The sequence below is a fragment of the Medicago truncatula genome, chromosome 1, assembly GCF_003473485.1.
Source record: "Medicago truncatula cultivar Jemalong A17 chromosome 1, MtrunA17r5.0-ANR, whole genome shotgun sequence".
NCBI classification, from domain to species: domain Eukaryota; kingdom Viridiplantae; phylum Streptophyta; class Magnoliopsida; order Fabales; family Fabaceae; genus Medicago; species Medicago truncatula.
In genome coordinates, this window is record NC_053042.1 from 28,857,154 (window position 1) to 28,879,163 (window position 22,010).

Here is a 22,010-nt window from a genome sequence, read left to right on the forward strand (position 1 = left end):
TGAAGGATCTAACAAATTCACATATTTGATTTCAAATGGATATGAAACCATATATATCCATAAAACAAAACAAAAACAAAAAATGCCGAGAGGGTTTTATGGATTTGTTTCAAATTCAAATTTAATTCCCTTTTATTTTATTCAATAAAAAAAATAAAAATACAAGCCAATAACGTGGAACATAGTGGCTGGATTCATCATAAACATGACAAGATTTAAAATTTCCCATAGGTCTAATTTACACCCAAAATTATGCACACAGTACTGAACCGACCCATGAAAATTTTCAGAAAGGGTTAATAAACCTTTATCCTCTGGAATATAGGCCACTTTTGGTTTTCTCCTCTGTAAAATTTTTTTGTCATATTTCATCCTTGTAATTTTTTTTTTGTTTTAGAATACCTCCATAGGCATGCTGACTGTGCATTTTTGCTCATGTGGCATGATGCATCACCTTTTTCTGATTACGTGGTGCGCTGATTGTATAATTTTTTTTATATAGTCAGCGCCACATAATCAAAAAAAGGTGACGCATCATGCGACATCAGCAAAAATGCACCGTGTGCATGCTTAGGGGGATATTCTAAAACAAAAAAAAAAATTTACAAGGATGAAATCTGAAAAAAAAAAATTTTTACAGGGAGGAAAATCAAAAATAACCTATATTACAGGGGGTAAAAGCCTATTAACCCTTTCAAAAATGATAACAACATGGTGGTTGGATGCATGATATTCATGTAAACATCAATGATGAATTCTAGAGAAGACCTAGTAAAAATTCATAAATAAAGAATTTCCAAATTACAAAGAGACTATATTCATCATTTTCTTTTTCTTTTTCTTTTCTCTCACGAGAAAAATTGTGCACAGCAATCACACACAAAAAAAAAAAAAAAAAAAGTGCTGAAAGTGTGAATGGCAAAAACATGTAATACCAAAAAATCATTTGGTGCAACCAAAATAAAATATCACTTATGACGAATATGAGCCGAAAAACTAAGAAACCAAATATGAATCAAAATTATTTTCTTTATAATCAAATACGGCTCTTATTATTTACAACTGAAACTAGGTTCCTTTCAATTCATCAAAATTAAGTTAAGGTTCTAAATTAATTATAATATTATGCACCGTACATCAAATTTGAGACATCAACGCAAATTCATTCGTTTTATAAATTTCAATTGAAAGGTAAGATTTGATCATTGTCGAAGAAACGAGAATCCCTATAAAACAAAGTTTTAGGTTTCATACAATTCACATAATATTAACCAATTTCGATAAATCAAAACATGAAGACATGCTCTAATACCATTTGTTGAAAATTTAGATCTTAATAAAAACAGATTTCATAAAACATGTTCAACGAATATGAATCAATAGCGGAAGCAAACAAAACATTGAACATGAATATGAACGGATCTACGCCATGTTTGATTTATCAAGAATAGTAAGAATTAAAGTATTAGGAATACCTGAAGATGAAGCTTTGGTGGTAGCCCTCTCGACAACAACGATAAAGAGAGGAGGTGATCTGAAACAAACATCAACATCAACACGGTTAGTGGAAACTGATTTGGTTCTTCCTCAACCAGTACATTTATGCCTCAAGTCCTCTTCAGATGGGGAGAAGAGAGAGTTTGCCACATACGGTGTCTTGGTGATCATAGCATCTTTTATATTAGATGACAATTAGGGTTTCCATTTTTCCGTTAATGGGTCATTCAGACATCCACCCATTGAGTTCATATCCATTAATTAATTAATTAATATTCTAAATAGAAATCTTATAAGCTTTATTACTTAATTTGATCACTAATCAATTAAGGCTTCAAATTGATAAATAGCTAATATAATTATTATAGAGATATTTACCCACATAATATCATTGGAATATAATTAATATTAAAACATTCCAACATTTATAAGTACTTTATCAACTGTTTTTAATTTTAGAGCATACTAGTTGATCCTTGTGAACTTCTGCCATTCACTTCTGACGCTAATGAAAGTAAACAAAATATTGAACATTGAACATGAATGTGAAGAATAGAATCTATTAAAACAAAAAGAAATATCATTAATTTCTTGGTGAAATTTCTGAAGGTGTTGGATAGCGATCGACTTGGACTGATTATAAGGTTGCAAATGCCGTGCTAAGTGGATTAATAATAGATTCTATTCTTCACATTTTCATTCCAAATCCAAGTCCACCTTCTTGTCCGTTTCTGAGATTGTTTGGACTTTGAAAGCCTAATATGTTAATGCTGCTTTGTCCTAGAGTATTACCTTTTGCTTCCTTTGTTTTTATTTATACATCATGACCATTTTTGTTAGAGTAGTCATAGTCTTTTGAAGTATATCGTGCTCCTAATAATTCATCAAATTGATTCACATCATTAACAATTACTTTGATGGTACTATTATTGGTATTTCACATTAGTAATTTGTGTTTAAATCCATTAAAAAAAAAAGTAATTTGTTAATCATTTCCAAGATAGAGTCTTCAATTTTAAAAATGATCCTTCAATACAACATTGACAAGAGAAACTCTTTTCTAAAACAGTGATTTTAAGCAATAACAAATAATGGATCTTAAGTCCCAACAATACAATAAAGTTAAAATGTAAAAAGACCAGCAATACCACACTAACAATTTCAGCTGAATTCATGTTCCAACTAAAGATCACCACTACCACACTTCAGTTAGTGCATTCAACAACAATTTAAGAGGGTAAAATACATAAGTTTAAGAGGGCATTTCCTCACAATGAACTTCATCAAGGTAAAATTTCGATCCAAAAGAAATATGAATAATTATAAACAATCCAACTTGGTCAAGGTTTAACTTTTAAGTTTAGATATTGAAACTAAAATTTGCTTGACCGCCTTATCAAACCCAGCATTGTGCTGCATTGGAATTTCAGTCTTCAGCTTTCAAATCTTCAATACACAAAATCATTCAATGAGACATTTTTGGTAGTGTCAACAACATTTCAATCCGCAAACTGTCACATTGCAAGCAAAAAATCAACAACATTTCTAACCATTCAACAACAACACTTATATTTAGGCAGTGTCATTTCAATCTGCAAACTATCACATTGCAGTCTAACTAACTATAATCAACATTAACAAACATATTTCTAACAAATTTCATCATTAACAATCCAAAAAACAAAAACAAAAATTCATTGAGACATTTTATCAAACACCTAGAGTTCATATTTCAATCAACTTAAAATCAAACAATTTCAAATACCTAAAACTACCACATTTCACTCTAAACAACATCTAAAATACATTTTCTAACTTAATTTATCACTAACAATCATCAAAACTAACACGCAAGACAAATTCATAAAAACCTAGAAATGTTAAATTTCTTACAAAATTCTAAAATTTCAACCAAAAAAAATGGAATGGAGTAGGATGATCATCACTTACTTGATATTGTGGGAGAAATTGGCTTTGATTGGCGCAAGAATGGTGAAAATCGCACTTGGAGGAGAAAATTTTGTTTTTTGAGAAGTTGGAAAAATGAAGGTTTGTGTTTTTGTTTTGATGATATAACACTTAAGTCACGCTTAAGGAAACAATTGGCGTGAGTTAACCCACGTAGGAGTAAATTTGTCTGTTCAGTTGGGGATGAGCAATTTTTGTTGGGTAAAGAGCAGAATTCATCTTTATATTGTAACTAGACGCTTGACCCCCGCTATCGCGCGGGTTTGTTATAGACTATTGATCAATATGTTTTGATTACAATCAACTCAATCAATTTGAAAAATATATCATGTGTGCAGAAGAAAAGGTCCAATCACGAGAGATGTCTTTTGAAATTGGGGTAATATGACCAAAATGTTACTTTTTGGACGGTTTGCATAAGCTTTCTCCCTCTACACACTCTACCATGGATTTCTTCAAGAACTCTTGAAAATTATCACAAAACAATGATGCACATGTGACAGCAAAATCTTTCATCTAGATATGGAAGACCATAAATCTAACGTAAATTGCAACTACCCTATTAATTCCCAACTAACATGCCATAGCTTTCTACCATAGATCTCCACCGTACATATCAATATAAACACAAACCAAGTAGAAACAACCGATCATTCAAACCGCCATAATTTCTCTAAACCATTCCCACAACAATTACTCCATGAATAGTTTTAGAAGAAGTTAATAAGAGAGGGCCAGTATTGCAAATGCATAGTTGATAGCCAATTAAAATGATTTTGTTCTGATAGTGCCATCTTTGATGCATATAATTATGTCTATCATCTATAATAAACCTCTAATCACAATTTAGAGAAACCCTTGCTAAACGTATGCTCTACAATTGTTCACAGTCTGAGTTATAACAATAAAGAAAACACTAACAACAAACATGTATTTGTATCATAATGGTAAGCTTTTGTGTGCATCCCAAACACAGGTGGAATTCACGTTATGTTTCTGATATTAATTCAGGCTATTTATACCGACAATATTGCTTGAATCCACTTCATACAATGAAAGATAAACTGAATTTCAAATGGCCGTACATTTCAATGAATCATGCTGCACAAAGAATTACAACCAAAGAAAAAAAACAGCAACAATTGAGCTGAGTAAAGATTGTGATCATGACTCTCAAATGAAGTATACACATGCAAGTGCAGTCACTCCATTCAGACCCTATGTTATTTTACTACTTGCATCTGTCTACATGATTGGCATAAGTACCTTATCATTGGCACCATCAACCAAGACCTGTGTGAACTATATTCTCGTTAACACATTCATTCAAACAATGAACTTGGATAAATTAACACAACAGACATTCTTGCATAAGTAAGCATTGATATCCTGCTCTTAAGCAGCGTAAAAACAGACAATTAAAGGAATGGCACAATTACATGCAAGAAAAAAATATATATGAGTTCTTCTGCCATGACGAAATTCTGCTGCATGGACTCCATAATTAAAAACCAGATTATATATCATTATTGAATAGCAAGCGGAGAAAACACTTACATAGAAAAAGAAGCGTTCCTTTATTACGAAATAAGCTGCATGAGAATTTGTAAGCTCATCTGAAGAGGGAGACTTCATTACCAGATAGAAAATTCTTCTTAAGCCAAGATCTCAAGACTGAAAAGGCTTGGTAATAGAAAAAGAAAACTTCAGCATCTTCAAACTATATAAATGAAGCAACAAAAAATTACTGAAATATAAAAGAGACAGAACACTAAGATTTACTCTAAATCCTCAAGAGCAATGTCAATGACTTTCTTCTTTTTTCCATTCTTCTTTTTAAAATGACCAGACAGCCTCCATCGCGTATCCTTGTACCCGTGTTGCTGCCATATTTACGTAGAAACATGACAGTCCATAAATAGATATGGAACATAAGATAACAAAATACTTTTTCAATTTGTTGGTGAATTAGGATAGATATAAAATAAATGCACACTTTTAAAACTTTTAGGGGATAAACATCGAAGTGACTGAATATCTACCATGCCAAAAAAAAAAATTGAATAATTTACAGTGCAACTAAAACACTATGTGACTGTTTGGATAAACGGCTTAATTAAGTGCTTATGTATAAGTTATTTTTAATATATAAGCTGTTTTCATAAGTCATCATGCATGTAATTAAACTGAGTTGAAATCCAAACAGAGGGTAAATGAATCGATTTAGAGAAACTGACCATTGATAATCAGCATGTTTGACGCCATTTTTTGCACATAAGGTTCGGTGAGAACATTAGCTTTGAAAGCTTCCCCGAACAACTTGGTAAATTGCTTCCTGACACTCTGCATGAGCATCTAATTCCAATATACACAAAAAAAAATCACCATCATTTTTTTAGTGAAAAATCAACATCATTTTTTGTAGGGAAAAATCACCAAAGAACTGAAACAAAAAAAATAATATTTGAATAAATTTGGGAACTGTAAATGGATGAACTTACTTCTCATATGGTATCTGTCATTCAGAAATACCTGCATAAACACTTGAAAAATTGTCTGAGAAAAGCTTATAAAAACAACTTATGACATGTCCATAAGCTGTTTCTAGCTTATTTCATAAGCACTTAATGATGACATGGGTTTGTAATGATGACCCCGCATTTCAAACCTTCAGCATTCAGCAATGAAATTTGTCAATTCTGCAGTGTGAACCGTCCAGCTCTTGTGCAGTGTGCACAGGCCAATGCTTTCCACCAAAAGGGTAAAACGGTAATTGGCAGACCAAATTGAAAAACCTGGGGTTTTCCCGCGCTTCAATGCCATCAGTACAAAATGGTATTCCTTGCATAGTGAATTCTAGGGAAAACTTGCAGCATGATATTCCTTTAATAGATAGATTGTAAATCTATAATCTGTGTCAATTTTTAAAATAAAAAAAAGAAACGATGATAGGGAAAAGATGCAAAACCATGGGAAAGGGGAAAAGAAGCAAAACCGTCAAGATTGGAAGAAATATGCACACACACAGCTTACAACTGAAAAGAAAAAAAAAAGCAAAACAAAACCATGGGAAAGGGGAAAAGAAGGAGCAAAACAGCCGCCGCCGTCGTAGATCAGTCTCTGCCGCAACATCAAAAAGTTCCCTCGAAAACGGTCGCGGACGTCTCCGATTGCCCCATTTACCAACAGCTTATCAAACTAGGGTTTTATTTGAAGAGAGAAAAAGTTGTTGATTGTCTTCGCCAACTAGGGGATTCGATAAATGGCTTGAATGACCTCGAAAAGGCTGAAATCTGTTTCCAGAAGTTTCTGTTTTCCAATCTCAATTCTTGTGGTAGTGGTATACTTCCTCCTACCCATAACCGTAATGATTTAATGCTCCCAACTACATCGATAACTACTCTCGATGGTCCCTTCATATTGCAGGTTTCAATTTCGATCCCGTTCCATTCCATTCAGTTAATTGATTGTATTCTTCTTTTATTATTCACACCCAAATGCATTGGCAGGTCGATGAATTTACGAATCTCATTGCTCCACGGAAAGGTAGGATGTTGACGTTGTCAATGACCGATGGTGTTAATAAAGTCTTTGGAGTAGAGAACTACTTCAGGCCTATTGAAGACATTCAACCTTCTTCTGCGCCTCTTGGATTAAAGGTTTCTTCCATGTCATCTGAATACATACATATATATATATATATATATATTCTTATTGGACTTACAGGGATCTATTGCTACTTGCAGGTCAAATTCTCTAATGTAACCGTGTCCAAAGGATGTTTCTGGATGCTTCCTGAAAATACTATAGTATTGGGAGGAGGATTAGTTGATGATGACGTCCAAGCTGGTAATAAGGATGAAGTGTCCAAGCCCTACACATATAGTTTTCACACTCAGACTTTCCTAGAAAACAAAGGTAGTTTTGCTGTTAACTTACGGAATAAGGAGGCTGATTTTCCCATAACAGAAGGCTGCAGCAAAACTGGTGGACTGGTTGTTTGTTTTGATGAACTGTTGGTAGATTACATCTGCATTCACGAACCGTCTGGTTGCTGCTGGAGAGATCTTGGTGGTGCTATTGCAAACGTGGCAGTTGGCATCTCTAAGTTGGGGGGTTCATCTGCATTTATGAGCAAGGTGTGCATCTATGTCTACAGGACTTCCATGTTTGATTTGTTCAAATCTTCATATTTAAGAAATCTGTAATGTGTTGGGTTATTTGAAATTGATTACACTTTTCTGAATGGCATGTGTGTGTGTGTTTCAAGGTAAACAAATAAACTCACTGAAAAGTGAGCTTGGGAATGTAATGGTTAAAGTTCATGCATTTTGAGGAATATCTTTTAAAACCTAACCAACCATAACTTCCCATTTCCACCACATTCTACCTTTTTCCCTTTTCTTATTGTTAAATTAAATTAGTTTAAAAGATTTTCCTACAGATATCATGTATTTACTTGTAGATTGTACCTAGGAATAATACTTCTTGCAGTAGTATTCTGAATTTTAGGGAAGTGAATCTATGTTGGCTGAGAAAATGATAGCTTAACTCATTACCATCTGTGTTTTAGGTTGGACCAGATGAATATGGGTATACGTTGGTTGATGTTTTAAAGGCAAATAATGTTGATACATCTGGCATGCTGGTTGATTCTAATGCCAGCACCCAGTTGCATTATGTTTTCCTTAGAGCTGATGGGGAGCGCGAGTGCTGGCTTTCCGGTAATCCTAGTGCTAATATGCTTCTGTATTCAGAGGTTGATCGTAAACTCATCAAGAAGGTGCCTTTAATTTCCATCTTTGTTTATAAAATGTGGCCATAAAGACCGATGGTTTAAGTCTGTATAATTTTAATTTAATACTGATTGCAAGCTAAAATATTCCATTATGGTTCCATCGGTTTGATTGATGAGCATTGCAAGGCGTCTTATCTTGCTGCCTTGAGTTTTGCTAAAACCTGTGATTGCATTCTCTCGTATGATCCGAAATTCAGATTGGAACTATGGCCATCAGCCGAGGCTGCTCGAAAGGGTATAATGAGCATATGGAATCTAGCCGATGTCATAAAGGTAAATTTTATTTGTCTAGTTTTTCACTTTTATGCAATACACTTTATAAATGCCATTGCACGTCATTCTATTTTCTTTCCCTGAGTCTATCTGAAGTGTTAATTTCTTATGTATTGCAGATCAGCGAAGATGAGATCACTCTTTTGATTGATGCTGGTGATCCTTATGATGATGATGATGTAATAAAAAAGCTTTTTCACCCTACTCTCAAGCTTCTAATTGTTACCAGTGGGTCGGAGGGTTGTAGATATTACACTAACGTAAGCTTGCCAAAGTCATTTAACTCGTATTTTAATTGTCTGAATAGGTTTTATAATCCCTCATTTCATTATTTTCTTTGCTCTTTATTCGGATGAGTGGAATAAAATGTTGGCTGTGACTTGTCGAATGTAAATTAACAATTTCGACACTCAATGACGAATGGCAAGTTGTAAAACATAAGCAAGGTTTTCTTCGAGGTTTAATATTTCACAGTACTATCTTGTCATGTGAGTGACCAGCATTCAGCTAATAGTGATTACTAAATTTTTGTGCAGGATTTTAAGGGAAAAGTTAGAGGTTTAAATGTTGAACCTGTTGACACAACTGGTGCTGGTGATGCATTTGTTAGTGGGATTCTCTACTACATAGCTTCTGACCCGAGTATTTTCAAGGTAATTCAGATATCTTTACACATTCTAGTTGTTGATTTAGAAAAAAGTTGTGAGTGTTTATTTTGTGTGGCAGGATGAGAAACGTCTCCGGAAGGCGTTATATTTCGCCAGTGTATGTGGCGCGATCATGGTGACCAGGAGAGGGGCAATTTCTGCATTACCTACAAAAGATGATGTCCTGCAACACCAGCTGTTATAAAATGTAATATATGTTGACAAAGAGTGAGTGATTAACCTTCTGACTTGGTTTTGATGGCACTAATTTGTGAAGTCCTGTACTGCAATGCAACATTCAGGCTAGAACAGATCAATATGTTGAGTTGGATTTCCTTTTGATTATGCCAGCAGCCGCGCATATGTTTTGATCTTGTTATTTTAAACTCATAATTATTGTGTTATCTTCTTCCATTTTGACTCTTAAGATTTCAATACGTTAATGCTCGAAGAACCAATCCGCGTGTAATTAAAAGTAAAATAACTTTCTAAGGGTTTTAATCCGTCAATGCTTGAAGAAAAACCACACATTATTGCGTTATTCAAAAAAAATCTTGTGGAATAATTCCTATTCAGCAGCAAACCCATCTTATGGTTGGGAAGAATATTGACAAACTAGTATTGGAATTTAGAGAAGATCTCAAAATACTTTCACACCACAATTAACCTTCAAAACTCTATGGCTGTAGAAATAGATGATGTCACTTAAGGTGAGTAAGTGGAGTCTCGGTTGTTCGAACCATAGCTCCTACGTATATTATAAATTGTCTCTACTAACTGATAGAAAATGACTTTCTATCTTTAAGAACTTGATTTAGACATTCATTGACACATAAAATGAATTCATTGATTTCAATGTTTTAAATAATTTTTTCAGCGTATGATTTGATTTTAGAATTCAAAGTGGTAATTCACCTATCAAATAGATACAATTCTCCACATAAAAGTTAAGTCAATTAGAAATGATCATGTTTGACTCATAATCGTACCTGCACATTATAAATTTAAGGGTTAAATATGTTTTTAGTCCCTGTAAATATACAAACTTTTCGTTTTAGTCTCTCTAAAATTTTCCTTTCAACTTTTGCTCCCAATAAAATTTTCAATCACTACTTTTAGTCCCTATTTTTAAATTAATTTTATTATTTTTTTAATGAAATTGTGCAGGAATGTGTAGAATATTGTAAAAATATTTCTCAAAAAAAAATTAGAATTTTTTAACAAAACATAAATTTAATATGAATTTTTAACCTTCAAAAATATAAAAATTCATATTAAATTCATGTTTTGTTGAAAAATTCTAAATTTTTTTAGGAGAGATTCTTATAATATTATGAATTTTTCTGCAAATTTTTATTAAAAAATATGAATTCTACATATGAGTTTACTTTAAAAGAGGGACCAAAAGTGAAGATGGAAAATTTTTGGAGGACTAAAAGTTGAAGGAAAATTTTAGAGGGACTAAAACGAATAGTTGGTATATTTATAAGGACCAAAAACATATTTAACCCTAAATTTAATGAGCTTTCCCCTGTTCTTGCATTCTATTCTCTTCAAGGTACTAAAGTGGGCTTGCTTCTCCTTGAGCAATGGTGTAGCCAAGACATAAGACATTGGTTAGGGTGCAAATTTTTTAAATTCAATTAATATTTTTTTAGGAGAACTTAAATTCATAATTATGATAATATATATATATATAAATAACCTTTTTTATCTCTTCCTTCACCACATATTCTCTAATTAATCCGTTAATTCTTCTAATTTATCATAATCCAAATAGCCATATGTCTTAGCATTGATCACGGGTAAAAAAAAACTCTCTCAAGAGATCTCATTTCCCCCGGTTCTTCTTATCATTCACTCTTTAACCTCAAAGTTTTCCATGATCTTCAAAAGGCCAAGAAAATCACTACTTCATTGTTAAATAATAAGAAAAATAAAAAAGCTACTAAGGCTACTCGTGTCCATAAAAAGAAAAGTACTACGTCACAAAAATTTACTGAACAAATTGCAAACAATTACTCTTCAAAAAAAAATTGATTCGCATCATTAACAATTACTTTGGTGGTACTATTATTGGTATTTCACATTAGTAATTTGTGTCTAAATCCATTAAAAAAAAAGTAATTTGGGTCTAAACACAATTGTTAATCATTTCAAAGATAGTCTTCAATTTTAAAAATGATCCCTCAATACAACTGTTATGGACCGGCCAAAAGGTTCTTTGGTCCATTTACTTAGGCCCAATATCATCCAAAGCCCAAACACCACGTTTTGCAAAATTACTTGCGACACATCCCTTCCAAGCAAGGGGGTGCACAGAACGAAAGAGACCGGTTCAAACGAACCTCAACGTCTCTTTCAACATTCCCACAATAAACTCACAGGCGGTTACACTTCCCACGATTTCGTAACCGTCAGAGTTAGGTGTGCCATTACAACGGCTCTGCAGCCCTCTAACTCTATAAATAGGGGACTCAATGCAGTCACCAAGGTAGAATCTCTCTTCCTCTAAAACCCTCACTCTCTGATCTCTACTGACTTGAGCGTCAGAGTGCCTGCAGGAACACCCCCCCCCCCCCCCTCTCCCATCCGATCCAAGAAGCATTCTGACGTATTCAACCACCACATTCACGACACCGGCAATCACCTTCTGATCAGATACGACCAGTGGCGCCGTATGCGGGAAATAAAAGCTCTCCCCGTTTTTTTTTATACTCCTAAAAACCAAAGCTTTCCAAAAAATTAATATGGCTGCCAACGATGTCAATTCCCAGATACGAAGGAGGTACGCATCCCTCAACGGGATGGCATGACATCCTCACCTTCACCTGTGGATTCACCCAGGGAGGAACCAGCATAAATAGTTCCTCTCCAACAAAGGCCTCTGTAGGGTCCCCAACGACCTACGGAGACGCCTGAAGATACCACACCAACTGGTGCCCTCGTCGGTAATATGATCCGCACGGTTCAACGACAGACGTCGTTAATCGAGGAACAAAACCGATGCCTGATGGATCTGGAGCAAGCGCGCCACTCAGTTAAAGCCAAACAGACTCCTTCCCCAATACGTAGCAGAAGAGGAAGGAGCCCTCACCAGTCACGTTCCAGATCCCTCCGCCATTCGGTCAGCGTCAGATCTCCGAGTTACACCAGGAGGTCAACCAGATGGAGATCACCCAGGCGGACTCCTCCAAGGTGGTCCCCTCCGAGACGGTCTCCCTATGGCTCCGAGGACACTCGTGGTGCCCAAAATGACCGAAATGCTTACGGTCCTTTCACACGACCATCCAAGAAGCTCCTATCCCCCGCGGGCTGGAGAAGCCTCCAAAGATGAACTCATACGACGGGACAGCTAACCCGGACGAGCACATCGAGAACATCGAGGCAGTTCTCACTTACAGGTCGATGCAAGGCGCCGTCAAATGCAAGCTTTTCATCACTACTCTGAGGCGAGGAGCTGTCACCCAGTTCAAGAACTTAAAGAGAAACTCCATCGATTCATGGCGCGACCTCTGCTACGAGTTCACGACCCATTTCACCGCTTCAAGGACGTAGCCAAAGACGGTAGGATCCCTTGAAGTCATTGTTCAAGGAAAGCTGTCCAGGTACGGGGTGCTGATGAAACAATGAAATGGTACCTCATCGCCAAAGGTCTGCGCGAAGGCACAGACATCAAGAAGGTTGTCCGCTTAGATCGCCCAAGGACTCTCAACGAGTTCCTAGCGATCGCCAAGATCTACATCGCCTATGAAGAAGAGCTGTATACGGACAACCTCAACAAATCCAGGAAAGAGGAGCCTGCTGCTGAGTCCTCCAAAAAACCCTTCCACGAGAAGAAGAAGGAAGGCAAGGCTACTCGGGAAGGCAAAAGACCCAACGGTCACTTCACGAAGTACTCTACCTTAGCCATGTCAGGGGAGAAAATCCTCGATGAGATCGCGGTAGCCGATCTGATAGAAGCTGGCATCAAGCCACCAAAGGCCCCATCTCAAAAGAGGAAGGGAGTCGACAAAACAAAATATTGTCGATTCCACAAATGCCATGGACACACCACTGACGACTGCATCCATATGAAAGATGTTATTGAGCTCCTCATTCAAAGAGGACGACTCAAACAGTTCGTAAAAAACCCAGAAGCAGAAAGAAAAACCGTCGAGCTTATCGTTGATGGCTCAGAGCCTGGTAAGACAGTTGCCATGTCCATAGAACATCTCGGTGACTTCCCTGACAACGTGGAAATCACCCCTTATTCATGCACCTGGGAGCAGTTCCCCTCCGCCAACGTTATCACGGGAGGAACACTGAACGTCTCCATGGAGAGCATGAAGAGAAAGTTCGAGGAACTCATGAGTGTAAACTTGCTAGCCCCCTCCAACCACGGAGGAAGGCCACCTTTGGCGTTCTATGATTCAGAACTTCCTGGTGGAGCTTCAAATTCAGCCATTCCTTTGCTCGTGCGAGCATCGATGGCCAATTCAGACGTCCGACAAGTCCTAATTGACACATGGGCCTTGTGCGACATCATGTACACTAGCCTGTTTAATACTTTTCAACTGGCGGAGAAAAAACTTTCTCCCTACGTTGGAAATGAACTTTACGGCTTCAACGGCTCATCTACCCAGCCATAGGGATACGTAGAACTACTGGTCACCTTCGGCGAAAAGGAGGCAGAGAGAACAATAAAGATCCCATTTCTGGTGATCGAATGCCCTTTTCTCTACAATTGCATTATAGGGAGAACCGGGCTTGCACAACTAGGGGCCGCATGTTCAACCGCCCATCTGAAGTTGAAATACCATGCAAAAGATGGCATCATCGCCTCTCTCAACGGAGACATCGAAGCTGCAAGAAGATGTTTCCTCCAGGCTAACAAAACCCAGAGCTCGATTTCCCAATCCAGAAAACCTGCTGAAGACAAAGGGAAAGCTGCTGCGAGCACTCTGGATGCCAACTTGGTGGAACTTGATCCCAGGTTCACCAAGGAAGACCTTAAGGAACAAAAACGGGAAAAGAAGGATCAGTTCAACTCGAAACTTCTCAGACCTGTTCCTGACGGTGAATTCGAGCTGGTCCCTTTCGGAGACGACCCCTCGAAAAACTTCAAGATTGAGGGTCCACTATAAAAGTGTGCTCTCTATTTGATCTAGAGGTCAAAAAGTGACTTTCCCATGGTGGAAAAGAATTCCTCCTACCCACCCTAAATGCCACCATTCTTAATATGGCTAACTACATGGAACAAATGGCTCTTGCCATCAACAAACTCTCCACTCTTTTGTGAGACAGGTATGTTTCTTATTCTTTGACTAATATAATTCATATTCTCCCAACAACTTATAATGTTTTGCATTTTCTTGGAAAAAACCATCTTCATTTTTATTATTATTTTTTGTTTTTTTTAAGATTGAATTTTATGAGAAATTGATTATATAAATGTTTTAAAAGTGTTCACAATAATTTTAATCGAATTGCTATTGTGGTTGTATCGACGAGACTTTTTTATTTTTTGTTATGTTGATGTTCACATCACATATCATATCAGGATGCCCTTGCTCAATTACTAAATAGATTGACACTTTTTTAATTTTTTATAATTTTACAAAATATCAGGGATTGCGACGTAAGATTTTATCCATTTCTTACATTTAGAGAGATAAATACAATAAAATCTTGAAAAAAAATAAAATATAACTAATGATTGTGGAACCCACTTAGTGGTAGGATCCACCATCTATTTTTTGTGTCTATCTCTCTCTAAATTGTAAACATCATTTATTTTGCTAAATGGTGGGAATTTTAACCCGCAATTTATACCATGAAACATATATTATACCAACAAATAAAATGAAAAAAATAAAAAAATAAAAAACAATGTTCATCATTTCATATTGAATTTCTGGTACAAGAAATGTTGTGAATAGTGTGTAATCTTGGATTCTTGGTTAACTAGTTTTGTGGTCCCCCTTGAAATTTTTTACCTAGTTACTACAAGTCCATAACTGATCTCGTGGGGATCAGGTAGGAACAAGAATCTGTTCCTTCAATCATATGGGTAGGGACACCAACTCCAACCCTCACATTATAAAACTACTACTTGCATGCATTCCTCACTCTCATGAAGTTGTTACATAGAATCTACGAACCTGGTTTTTATAATGTGACTCCAACTTATTTATTTTTTTAAAGGAAATTAAATAGGTATGTCAATGCTTATTTATTATTGGCTAAAATATGGTTTTGGTCCCTGCAAATATGTCTCGTTTTGGTTTTAGTCCCTGCAAAAAAAAATTTGTTGTTTTTGGTCCCTGCAAATATGTCTCATTTTGGTTTTGGTCCCTAGCTCCACTTTAGTGATGATTTGCACACGTGGCACATGATGACTGAACCCATTTATTAGAAAAATAGTCCCTGCAAAATCTTTTGATTTTGAAAAAGGTCCTTGCAAAATATTTAGGGACTATTTCCAAAAACAAAATATTTTGCAAGGACCAAAAACAACAAAAAAAATTTACAGGAACTAAAACCAAAACGAGGCATATTTGCCAGGACCAAAACTATATTTTAGCCTTTATTATTTTTTACAAGATATCCACAACTAGAGAGGGGAAAGAACCCCATTTATATTTTAAGAGTATTTTGCAATATAAGAAATTATTGTTTGTTAATATGCTCCTTACATAAAGTCATCGTGAGCTTAACTCAGTTGGTATAGATAATACATAATATATGCAAGGTTTAGGGTTCAAATCCCGACCACCACAGAAGAAAAACTTCTTTTATAAAATAATACAAACTGAAAAAGAGACATAGAAATGGAGAAATACCAAGTTGTTTAAGGATGATTAAATCCAACCAAATGAAAGTCTAGATTTATATTTTAGTTTGAAAGCAGTCATTTTTAGTTATATAACAAAAATATTTGTTGTACTTTATAATATCAAACACTAATTGAGAAATACACTTTTATCACAAAAATGTTTAATCAAGTTTAGTATTGTACTAGAAAAAGATTATCAAAGGTACCAATATAAGGACAAGTTGCACGATAAGATATATTTCATGGTTGTTTGTGATTCATGTAAATCAATGAAGATATTAATTAATCATTGAATTTATATCGAAGTTACTAAATGAACAATGTGACATTGAACATAAACACGTGAGACTATGGAAGATATTAGTGTCCCTCATTGATATAATCTTCATCCAAAGATACATTTTGAAACCCATATCTGTGTGATGTCATAGTCGTAACCGTAACTTGAAGACATAACATAGAGTCCTCACCATAACTTGTTGCTTTTTAGCTATTTTAGAACACAAACACGTTTTGGGTTGGCTTTTTATCAACCATAATAGCATTTTAGTAAACCTACAAATTTTTGTTTACATTATATTTTCCACAACTTTCATAATATAAACTCATTCATTAAATTAAATTTATGTAATCAATTTGGTTTCCTACTTCTTTTTAAGTTGACAAGAAAGTTAATCAATTTAATCTTTGTTAAAATAAAATTTATTTTTGATGAAATTTTTATAAATTTAATGTTGAAAAGTGCAATAAGAAGTGTATCCAATAAATTAAAAAACAAATAGGAGGCCAAAGTGTTACTATGTTGGCCTTACCCTTTAGCGTCTAATTAATACGACTGGTTCGAATTGTAAAGTCCAAACATTTAAAAGTTATAGAATTTAACCATCAAGACCTAACCCACCAACGAAAGGTAAATATGTCTCGATAGTTCTGGGGTTAAGAATTGAGTAGAGGGTTTTGGGGTTTTGAGAAAGGATCTTTTTTCATTTTATATTCTTTTTCAAACTTTTTTGTGAGTTTAACTCAAATTGAATAATTGAACATGATCATAAATGGAGAGATCCCAACTCCAACAATCCAAGGGACTAAAGAGCAATTTTCGAACAAAAATGCTTCAATTAAAAAAAAAAAAACTAAAAAAACAATAACATTTGGTCTCTGTTGTTAATATTTTCTAACTTTTTTTTCTTTTTGTGGTGGCCGGGTTTGAACCGTGACCTTGCAATATTATACGTTGTCCGTACTAACTGAGTTAAGTTTATGAGGACTTCTAACTGAGTTAATAATCGATTTTAATTACAAGTCTCCAACTGATAATTTATTTGAATGATGTATTCAAAGTAATCAATCACAACAAGAATAAGAAACTTAATTAGGTAGAAAACATTATCATAATCATTATATTTGATTTTAATCTCTCAAGCAACCTTTCTCGTTTAATTAATTTTTAAGCTTGTCCCTTTTCAATTTGACCAGTTTTTAGTTTTGGTATACCTATGATTCAAAACTCTTTTTTTATCACTATATTTTTCTTGTGTAATTGTTCAAAGTTTTACTATGACTGATCATTATTTTTGTTGCCGTTTGAAAAAATTTACATCTAATTACTGTTTATTTTTAATGAAGAGTCCAACTTTTTCAATATGCTAGTACATCTTTTCTTCACATAATTTTCATGGCTTGAAATATGTTCACCAATTTATAATTTTCAAAACAATATTTATATTAATTAATATAAAGTAGAGAAGTCTTTTATCAATAAACTAGAGAGAAGTCAGTTGATTTAAATTACTGGTAAGAGAATTGAATAGTACTTACAATTAATTGTCTACTTTTTGATAAAATGAGTTTTTTTTTTCTTTTCAATTTCTTTTCTTTTTAATCAATGTTGAGCAAAGATTCGATCCTAAATAAAAAACATGTAGCATCCAATTCAGGGCCGTTTGATTAAGATATATTGAAACCATTTTCATCTTATAGTAATGTTTGTTTGTAAAATTTTCTAAAAGAAATATCATTTTGTTAAAAATGAAATAACCATGTTAGATTAGCTTCTTTTTTTTTTTTTTTTTTTAAGAAAAACACTTAACTAGAAGATAGAAAAATGATATAGTTTATGGTGTCCATGTTTTTTCATCCATACTAATAATAAACTATTTAATATGCATAGCTTTCTACTTGAATGTTTTTTCAACCGTGATTTAGGTTTCTCTTAAAAATGAATATGGATGCGGGGACTTTAAAATCAAAAAAGGGTAAATATAGGGACTAAAATTGCTAAAAAAAAATTAGGGGGATCGCACAGTTGTAAAATTTACGGGACTAAAATTGCATTTAACCTAGTTTTTTTTGAAGAAAATCATTTTCTATAGAAGAGAGATAAAAATATAGTTTACGGGATCTATAATCAGATTAATAAGAAGCTATTATAATTATAGGTCTTGCTTGTTAAGGATCCAAAAATATAAACAATTGATAATTTTCATGTAGATAAAGTTGCTTTTTGTTGTTTCAATGTGTTGAATACACAAATTCTAAGATAAAATTCTAAGATAACTTTCAATGTGTTAGCATTTCCAATAATTATAATATGCATAATTTGTTTTATAATTAGGTGTGGAATTATCACAAATAAGAAATTAAAGAGAAATATCATAACAAATAAATATGACTAATAATAAAGTGAAACAAAGTAAAAGGAACTTATCGAATTTAGTTGTCGACACAATTCCACAAAACCTTCACAAATTTAATTAGGGGAAACCTGCAAAACAAAATACTATTATGTAACCTGAGGCGTGACATAGTCAGCGTCCTTGAGGATTTTATCCGCCTCATAAGCACATATCCTCCCAGGATACAACAGTTCTTCCCCGTTATGAATCATAACCGGAGATGATAGAACAACTCAAATTTATCTCAAAGATATCAGGAGATGTAACACAGAAACTCAATATTTTGGATGAGAAAAATAAGTTGTGTATAAGACTCATAAAAATCTTTTCATGTACCGTAGGAGACTTGTTTTTTTTTTTTTTTTGTAAAATGAGATTTTTTTTTTTTTAAATAGATATCAATCATTGAATATAGGATGAAACTTTTGAATGGCTGAGATTTCAGGTAATGTACCAAAATTTTATAAAGAAAATGAGGTATTGACACAAAAACAATAGAGAGAAAAAATAAAAAATTAATGTAAACATGAGAGAGAAAATTGTCACAATAATTATCAAAAAATAGTTGTTTAAATATTATTTCTCATTACTTAAATACAACTAACATGCAGGTAACTCCCTAAAAAAAATAGTGATATTTGAACATCCATTTGAGACAAACAACTTCTTTTCTCTCTTTTCATTAGTAAAAATAATGGAGAGAGAAAAGGAAAGAGTGAGAATACGAGTATAACGTGAGTATGAGAAAGAATGTTGTCAAAAAGTTATCATAAAGTGGTTGTACAAATACACTATCTGGTCACTATTATAAGCAAAAATTAACGTTTTAGATACATTCATTAAATGATGTATGTAGTCTGTATTATAAACCGCATACATCATTTAATGAATGAATCTAAAATGTTGATTTTTGCTTATAATAGTGACCGGAGGATGCATCATTTCTAAAAAAAAATGCAACACTAGTATCTATTGTGCCAACCACCAACAAACACATGTCAATTTAATTGTAAAAAAAAAAAAAAAAAACCCTTTTATATGATCTCCTACGGTAGGGGGACCTATTGCCCTCTCCTACCGTAAATGCCACCATTGTTTTGTATTTATACTGCACAAAACCAAGTCAAAACGTGTAACATTCATTTAGTACGGCTTAGGCTACGGTAGGAGACCTCAATGGGTCTCCTACCGTAGGTGACTACATTTTTTTTTTTTTTGTTTCTAAAATGCTTTTTAGCCATTGGATTTGAAAAGAAGTTTTTAATGGCATAGATCTTTAGACATGTTGACCCACTAGCAATGTATATTACTCCCTCCGTCTCATATTAAATGATCTAGTTGACTTCGACACACGTACCAATGCATATGTTTTATATTTGATATCTTCAATTCTCTATTAAAAAAAATTATGAAAACTTAATATTTTAAAAATATTCATCGAGACGATTCCAACAACATCTTACATGATATTATTTATCTTTGTGAATTAGTAGAAAAATATGGTCAAAGTATATTAAGTCAATAATATATATTGTCAACAAGGTCATTTATTGAGGGACGGAGGGAGTATAATGTTTAATTTTTGTCTTTAATAAAATAATGAGTAAATAGTCAATTTCCCCCCTGAAATTGTAAGTTTCATCAATTACCCCCCTGAAATTAACAAAACTTCAATTACCCCCTGAAATTTCACAATGTTAGTCAATTTACCCTCTCCGTCAAATTTTTCTGTTAGTGAACATGACGTTTTGCAAATATTCCCCTGAAGTTTTGCACTTATGTGCAAAATGTCCCCCAAACTTAAAAATTTATATTATTTTTTTCTTAAAAACAAACAATTAATAGTTAAATATTAAAGTTAACTATTAATTTTGTCGTTTGGAAAAACCACATACATATATACATCAAATTATTTTTAAAGTTACATGTGATTAATATATTAATGATGACCTGCAACAACAGATAACTAATATTTGCTTGACCTACAAATGCAAGTTATAAGACCAGCATAAAAAAAAAAATAAAAAAAAAAAAAAAAAAAAAAATCTTGTAAATGCATGTCCTACCATTCATGACCCATAAGGGTCGCATACCTCAAACGGCGCCCATTTAGTACGTGAGTCAAAATTGTTTTGTTGGCAATCTGCAACTGTTGGGTTCAGAAAAATAATGCCTTAAAATTGGCTAATAAATAGGAACGTTATAAATGTGTTTGACTCAGTATGAAGCACATATACAATTTCCTTTTGAAGAATTGTTAAATAAAATTACTGAAAATATTCTTTCATAAAAGCATATAATGGAAACGGTCAAGCACAATAAAATTGAGCAAAAACTCATTATTGATAACAATAAATCTTGAACTAAAATACTTTTGAAATATCCAATAATTACAACATAATTTGGTCCATGTGGCCTTAACATTTCATAATATATGCAGCGGTCGGGGTTCAAACCACAGACATCCCACTTTTTCACATTTAAAATGTGCGAGCTTCAGTCATTAGGCTACTTGGCTACTAGACCAAAAAACAATGTTTTTTCAAGCATGATTTACAATCTTCTTAAGATTGTCTAACAACATTCTCCGAAATATTTATATCAAAATCATTTTTATTTTAACCTATAAGAAACGATCTTAGTCTTTAGAAACAAATCTATAAATAGTCTCTTAAAATTAGTGCTCGAACCGGTCGGACCGTGAACCGGTGGGTAGGCCGGTTCGAGCCATCATTTGGATCGGCCATGCAGATAACTCGGTCAAAACCGGTAAAAACCGGTGACTCGGCCGAGTCGTGGTCAGACCGGTTCAATTTTATTTTATTTTTTTGCTCACCAAAACGACGTCGTTTTGGATTTGTTAGTTGAAAAAAAAAAAAAAAACCGGAATTAGAAGGGTCAGAAGCTAAAACGTTATTTTAGTTTTTATCTTATTGTTGGATAGAAGGGTCAGAAGCTAGACCGGTTCAATATTATTGTTGGATAGTTTTTATCTTATTTTACAGGGGTCATTATTTTAGTTTCTAAAGTGACCGAGTCACCGATTCAATCCGAGTTAATCCGGTTATATAACTATATAAATTTAATCTAAGGACCGAGTTATCTAACCGAGTCATCCGAGTGGTTCCGGTTCAGTCATGCGGTTCGACCAATGACTCACTAGTTCGACCATTGACCCATTGACCCAGTACCCCCGCCGAGTCGATGACTATTACATTGGTACACATTAGGACAATAATTTTGTAAATGTAAGTACTTATTTTGGGAGAGAGTGGTTTTTTAGTCTTTCCATGGATCATGAACTATTTTAATTGTTTAACTTTTTCTGATAATTA

General features: G+C 34.0%; 2 protein-coding genes and 1 long non-coding RNA gene across 3 annotated transcripts; 2 read left to right on the forward strand and 1 right to left on the reverse strand.

Moving 5' to 3' along the window:
* Window positions 1-5,149: 5,149 nt before the first annotated feature.
* LOC120576121 (uncharacterized) lies at window positions 5,150-6,306 on the reverse strand. The gene is made up of 3 exons (XR_005642227.1): window positions 5,967-6,306; window positions 5,703-5,820; window positions 5,150-5,348 (listed from the first exon to the last, which is right to left on the reverse strand). It is a non-coding gene; the product is annotated as an uncharacterized lncRNA (long non-coding RNA).
* Window positions 6,307-6,512: 206 nt separating this feature from the next.
* Window positions 6,513-9,620, forward strand: LOC11415131 (probable fructokinase-7). The gene is made up of 8 exons (XM_039827120.1): window positions 6,513-6,891; window positions 6,975-7,124; window positions 7,212-7,604; window positions 8,039-8,248; window positions 8,339-8,536; window positions 8,656-8,796; window positions 9,073-9,189; window positions 9,263-9,620. Exons 1-8 carry the CDS (start codon window positions 6,532-6,534, stop codon window positions 9,386-9,388), a joined length of 1,695 nt encoding a protein of 564 aa, XP_039683054.1. The 5' UTR covers window positions 6,513-6,531; the 3' UTR covers window positions 9,389-9,620.
* Window positions 9,621-12,812: 3,192 nt separating this feature from the next.
* On the forward strand, window positions 12,813-14,309 carry LOC112418588 (uncharacterized). The gene is made up of 2 exons (XM_024774996.1): window positions 12,813-13,794; window positions 13,921-14,309. The coding sequence occupies exons 1-2, from the start codon at window positions 12,813-12,815 to the stop codon at window positions 14,307-14,309; spliced, it is 1,371 nt and encodes a 456-aa protein (XP_024630764.1).
* Window positions 14,310-22,010: the final 7,701 nt, after the last annotated feature.

Bases quoted from the DNA above. Each gene is read 5' to 3' on its own strand.
- LOC11415131 (XM_039827120.1), top strand. From the start codon at position 6,532: ATGGGAAAGGGGAAAAGAAGGAGCAAAACAGCCGCCGCCGTCGTAGAT. The intron at 7,605-8,038 runs GTGTGCATCTAT...TCTGTGTTTTAG, and splicing joins CATCTGCATTTATGAGCAAG to GTTGGACCAGATGAATATGG. The intron at 8,797-9,072 runs GTAAGCTTGCCA...ATTTTTGTGCAG, and splicing joins GTTGTAGATATTACACTAAC to GATTTTAAGGGAAAAGTTAG.
- LOC112418588 (XM_024774996.1), top strand. From the start codon at position 12,813: ATGAAATGGTACCTCATCGCCAAAGGTCTGCGCGAAGGCACAGACATC. The intron at 13,795-13,920 runs GCTCATCTACCC...ATTGCATTATAG, and splicing joins TGAACTTTACGGCTTCAACG to GGAGAACCGGGCTTGCACAA.